At 55.8% G+C, this 6,000-nt stretch overlaps 1 protein-coding gene across 3 annotated transcripts in view; it reads right to left on the reverse strand.

Moving 5' to 3' along the window:
• The window catches only part of CCDC15 (coiled-coil domain containing 15), a 47,151-nt gene extending 43,174 nt beyond the window's left edge, over positions 1-3,977 (reverse strand). For 2 of the 3 annotated variants that reach the window (XM_088481847.1, XM_088481848.1), the window contains exon 1: positions 3,704-3,976. In XM_088481847.1, coding sequence (XP_088337973.1) covers positions 3,704-3,889 — 186 coding nt within the window. In that variant the 5' untranslated portion in view covers positions 3,890-3,976. Of the gene's footprint in view, positions 1-3,703 lie in introns of all 3 variants that reach the window. The other variant, XM_088481849.1, reaches the window with a different exon arrangement.
• Positions 3,978-6,000: the final 2,023 nt, after the last annotated feature.

Genomic DNA, 6,000 nt, shown 5'->3' on the forward strand with positions numbered 1-6,000 from the left:
GGGCAGCAGTGTAGTAGCACAGCTGGGTATGGGGGTGATGGGGGGCAGCAGTGTAGTAGCACAGCTGGGTATGGGGGTGATGGGGGGCAGCAGTGTATTAGCACAGCTGGGTATGGGGGTGATGGGGGGCAGCAGTGTATTAGCACAGCTGAGTATGGGGGTGAGGGGGGCAGCAGTGTATTAGCACAGCTGGGTATGGGGGTGATGGGGTACAGCAGTGTATTAGTACAGCTGGGTATGGGGGTGATGGGGTGCAGCAGTGTATTAGCACAGCTGGGTATGGGGGTGATGGGGTGCAGCAGTGTATTAGCACAGCTGGGTATGGGGGTGATGGGGGGCAGCAGTGTATTAGCACTCCTGGGTATGGGGGTGATGGGGGGCAGCAGTGTATTAGCACAGCTGGGGGTATGGGGGTGATGGGGGGCAGCAGTGTAGTAGCACAGCTGGGTATGGGGGTGATGGGGGGCAGCAGTGTAGTAGCACAGCTGGGTATGGGGGTGATGGGGGGCAGCAGTGTATTAGCACAGCTGGGGGTATGGGGGTGATGGGGGGCAGCAGTGTATTAGCACAGCTGGGGGTATGGGGGTGATGGGGGGCAGCAGTGTATTAGCACAGCTGGGGGTATGGGGGTGATGGGGGGCAGCAGTGTATTAGCACAGCTGGGTATGGGGGTGATGGGGAGCAGCAGTGTAGTAACACAGCTGGGTATGGGGGTGATGGGGGGCAGCAGTGTAGTAGCACAGCTGGGTATGGGGGTGATGGGGGCAGCAGTGTAGTAGCACAGCTGGGTATGGGGGTGATGGGGGGCAGCAGTGTATTAGCACAGCTGGGGGTATGGGGGTGATGGGGGGCAGCAGTGTAGTAGCACAGCTGGGTATGGGGGTGATGGGGGGCAGCAGTGTATTAGCACAGCTGGGGGTATGGGGGTGATGGGGGGCAGCAGTGTAGTAGCACAGCTGGGTATGGGGTGATGGGGTACAGCAGTGTATTAGCACAGCTGGGTATGGGGGTGATGGGGTGCAGCAGTGTAGTAGCACAGCTGGGTATGGGGGTGATGGGGTGCAGCAGTGTATTAGCACAGCTGGGTATGGAGGTGATGGGGTGCAGCAGTGTATTAGCACAGCTGGGTATGGGGGCAACAGTGTATTAGCACAGCTGGGTATGGGGGTGATGGGGAGCAGCAGTGTATTAGCACAGCTGGGTATGGAGGTGATGGGGTGCAGCAGTGCATTAGCACAGCTAGGTATGGGGGTGATGGGGTACAGCAGTGCATTAGCACAGCTGGGTATGGGGGCAACAGTGTATTAGAACAGCTGGGTATGGGGGCGATGGGGTGCCGCAGTGTAGTAGCACACCTGGGTATGGGGGTGATGGGGGGCAGCAGTGTATTAGCACAGCTGGTATGGGGGCGATGGGGTGCAGCAGTGTATTAGCACAGCTGGGTATGGGGCGATGGGGTGCAGCAGTGTATTAGCACAGCTGGGTATGTGGGCGATGGGGGGCAGCAGTGTATTAGCACAGCTGGGTATGGTGGCAGCGATGGGGGGCAGCAGTGTATTACCACACCTGGGTATGGGGGTGATGGGGTGCAGCAGTGTATTAGCACACCTGGGTATGGGGGTGATGGGGGGCAGCAGTGTATTAGCACACCTGGGTATGGGGGTGATGGGGGGCAGCAGTGTATTAGCACACCTGGGTATGGGGGTGATGGGGGGCAGCAGTGTAATAGCACACCTGGGTATGGGGGTGATGGGGGGCAGCAGTGTATTAGCACACCTGGGTATGGGGGTGATGGGGGGCAGCAGTGTATTAGCACACCTGGGTATGGGGGTGATGGGGGGCAGCAGTGTATTAGCACAGCTGGGGGTATGGGGGTGATGGGGGGCAGCAGTGTAGTAGCACAGCTGGGTATGGGGGTGATGGGGGGCAGCAGTGTATTAGCACAGCTGGGTATGGGGGTGATGGGGGGCAGCAGTGTATTAGCACAGCTGAGTATGGGGGTGATGGGGGGCAGCAGTGTATTAGCACAGCTGGGTATGGGGTGATGGGGGGCAGCAGTGTATTAGCACAGCTGGGTATGGGGGTGATGGGGGGCAGCAGTGTATTAGCACAGCTGGGTATGGGGGTGATGGGGTGCAGCAGTGTATTAGCACAGCTGGGTATGGGGGTGATGGGGGGCAGCAGTGTATTAGCACACCTGGGTATGGGGGTGATGGGGGGCAGCAGTGTATTAGCACAGCTGGGGGTATGGGGGTGATGGGGTACAGCAGTGTAGTAGCACAGCTGGGTATGGGGGTGATGGGGTGCAGCAGTGTATTAGCACAGCTGGGTATGGGGGTGATGGGGGGCAGCAGTGTATTAGCACAGCTGGGTATGGGGGTGATGGGGGGCAGCAGTGAATTAGCACAGCTAGGTATGGGGGTGATGGGGGGCAGCAGTGTAGTAGCACAGCTGGGTATGGGGGTGATGGGGGGCAGCAGTGTAGTAGCACAGCTGGGTATGGGGGTGATGGGGGGCAGCAGTGTAGTAGCACAGCTGGGTATGGGGGTGATGGGGGGCAGCAGTGTATTAGCACAGCTGGGTATGGGGGTGATGGGGGGCAGCAGTGTATTAGCACAGCTGGGTATGGGGGTGATGGGGGGCAGCAGTGAATTAGCACAGCTAGGTATGGGGGTGATGGGGGGCAGCAGTGTAGTAGCACAGCTGGGTATGGGGGTGATGGGGGGCAGCAGTGTAGTAGCACAGCTGGGTATGGGGGTGATGGGGGGCAGCAGTGTAGTAGCACAGCTGGGTATGGGGGTGATGGGGGGCAGCAGTGTATTAGCACAGCTGGGGGTATGGGGGTGATGGGGATCAGCAGTGTAGTAGTACAGCTGGGTATGGGGTGATGAGGTACAGCAGTGTATTAGCACAGCTGGGTATGGGGGTGATGGGGTGCAGCAGTGTAGTAGCACAGCTGGGTATGGGGGTGATGGTGTGCAGCAGTGTATTAGCACAGCTGGGTATGGAGGTGATGGGGTGCAGCAGTGTATTAGCACAGCTGGGTATGGGGGCAACAGTGTATTAGCACAGCTGGGTATGGGGGTGATGGGGTGCAGCAGTGTATTAGCACAGCTGGGTATGGGGGTGATGGGGGGCAGCAGTGTATTAGCACACCTGGGTATGGGGGTGATGGGGGGCAGCAGTGTATTAGCACAGCTGGGGGTATGGGGGTGATGGGGTACAGCAGTGTAGTAGCACAGCTGGGTATGGGGGTGATGGGGTGCAGCAGTGTATTAGCACAGCTGGGTATGGGGGTGATGGGGGGCAGCAGTGTATTAGCACAGCTGGGTATGGGGGTGATGGGGGGCAGCAGTGAATTAGCACAGCTGGGGGTATGGGGGTGATGGGGGGCAGCAGTGTATTAGCACAGCTAGGTATGGGGGTGATGGGGGGCAGCAGTGTAGTAGCACAGCTGGGTATGGGGGTGATGGGGGGCAGCAGTGTAGTAGCACAGCTGGGTATGGGGGTGATGGGGGGCAGCAGTGTAGTAGCACAGCTGGGTATGGGGGTGATGGGGGGCAGCAGTGTATTAGCACAGCTGGGTATGGGGGTGATGGGGGGCAGCAGTGTATTAGCACAGCTGGGTATGGGGGTAAAACATTATATACCTGATGGACTTGGTGAGGGTCATGTAGCTCTTCGCACTCCGAGCTCCACTTACCAGTGGCCGGGGCTCGGCTCCCCAGTCAGCCGCCTCTATCCAGGCTCCCACAGGCACAACGGACCCCGGGTTCCTCTCCGCCAGCACCGCCTGGTTTACAACTAGTCTGGACGATTTCCGCTTCTCGGGCTCCGGGTTGTCCCGGGTGTTCCTCCGCCTCTCAGAGACCGGAGCGGGCGGCGCCATCTTCCCTCTTTCAAACCGCCGCGTCCTGCAGTTCCTATGGCAACAACAGCCTCCGGCTTCCGGTGTGCAGGGGAGTGGAGATAGACGGCTCATTCAACCAATCAGGGATCATCAGCAGAAAAGCAGATCATGAGCCGTTATTTTATTATTCGCCTCTCACCTGATATTGTTGTTGTATGTATTACCCCAGTGCACAAATATAGCTCCCTCATACAGTATCTGCCACTATATCACACCCTCATACAGTATCTGCCACTATATCACACCCTCATACAGTATCTGCCACTATATCACACCCTCATACAGTATCTGCCACTATATCACACCCTCATACAGTATCTGCCACTATATCACACCCTCATACAGTATCTGCCCCCATATCACACCCTCATACAGTATCTGCCCCAAATCACACCCTCATACAGTATCTGCCCCAGACCACACCCTCATACAGTATCTGCCCCAAATCACACCCTCATACAGTATCTGCCCCAGACCACACCCTCATACAGTATCTACTCCAGAGCACAACCTCATACAGTATCTGCCCCCAAATCACACCCTCATAAGGTGCATACACACTAAACGATATGCTCCCTGAGCGATATCGTCTAGTGTGTCCCCGGCAGGCTGTGCTCAATGTCGTTCATGACATTGAGCACAGCCGCTGAACGATATCATTAGCGATATCGTTCAGCGCCGGGCTCTCTCCCCCATTCCCTGACATGCAGCAACCTGACGAGGTCGTCAGGTTGGCCTGCATGTCAGCCCGATGAACGAGGATGACGAACGACCCGCGGGAACGCGCGTCGTCGTCATCGTTCATCTTTTTTGTGTTAAAAATGGACGATAAAGTGGACGACTGAACGATAACGATATCGTTATCGTTCAGTCGTCCACTTTAATCGCCCAGTGTGTACGCACCAATACAGTATTCCCCCATATCACACCCTCATACAGTATCTGCCGCCACATCACACCCTCATACAGTATCTGCCCCCAAATCACACCCTCATACAGTATCTGCCCTCACATTACACCCTCATACAGTATCTGCCCCCAAATCACACCCTCACACAGTATCTGCCCTCACATTACACCCTCATACAGCATCTGCCCCCAAATGACACCCTCTTACAGTATCTGCCACCATATCACACCCTCATACAGTATCTGCCGCCACATCACACCCTCATACAGTATCTGCCCTCACATTACACCCTCATACAGTATCTGCCCCCAAATCACACCCTCATACAGTATCTGCCCCCAAATCACACCCTCACACAGTATCTGCCCTCACATTACACCCTCATACAGCATCTGCCCCCAAATGACACCCTCTTACAGTATCTGCCACCATATCACACCCTCATACAGTATCTGCCCCCAGAGCAACCCTTTTACAGTATTCCCCCAGATCACACCCTCATACAGTATCTGCCCCAACATTACACCCTCATACAGTATCTGTACCCAGATCACACCCTCATACAGTATTCCCCCAGAGTACACCCTCATGCAGTATTCCCCCAGATCACTCTCATACAGTATTCCCCCAGATCACACCCTCATACAGTATTTCCCCAAATCACACCCTAATACAGTATCTGCCCCCAGAGCACACTCTCATACAGTATTCCCCCAGATCACACCCTCATACAGTATTCCCCCAGAGCACACCCTCATACAGTATTCCCCCAGATCACTCTCATACAGTATTCCCCCAGATCACTCTCATACAGTATTCCCCGAGATCACACCCTCACAGTATCTGCCCCAGATCACACTCTCATACAGTATTCCCCCAGATCACACCCTCATACAGTATTCCCCACAGATCACTCTCATACAGTATTCCCCCAGATCACACCCTCATACAGTATTCCCCCAGTACACACCCTCATACACTATTCCCCCAGATCACACCCTCATACAGTTTCCCCCCAGAGCACACCCTCATACAGTATTCCCCCAGAGTACACCCTCATACAGTATTCCCCCAGATCACACCCTCATACAGTATTTCCCCTATTCACACCCTCATACAGTATTTCCCCAAATCACACCCTCATACAGTATCCGCCCCCAGAGCACACCCTCATACAGTA

The sequence above is a fragment of the Taudactylus pleione genome, unplaced genomic scaffold (assembly GCF_031769625.1).
Source record: "Taudactylus pleione unplaced genomic scaffold, aTauple2 ptg000278l, whole genome shotgun sequence".
Classification (NCBI taxonomy): Eukaryota; Metazoa; Chordata; class Amphibia; order Anura; family Myobatrachidae; genus Taudactylus; species Taudactylus pleione.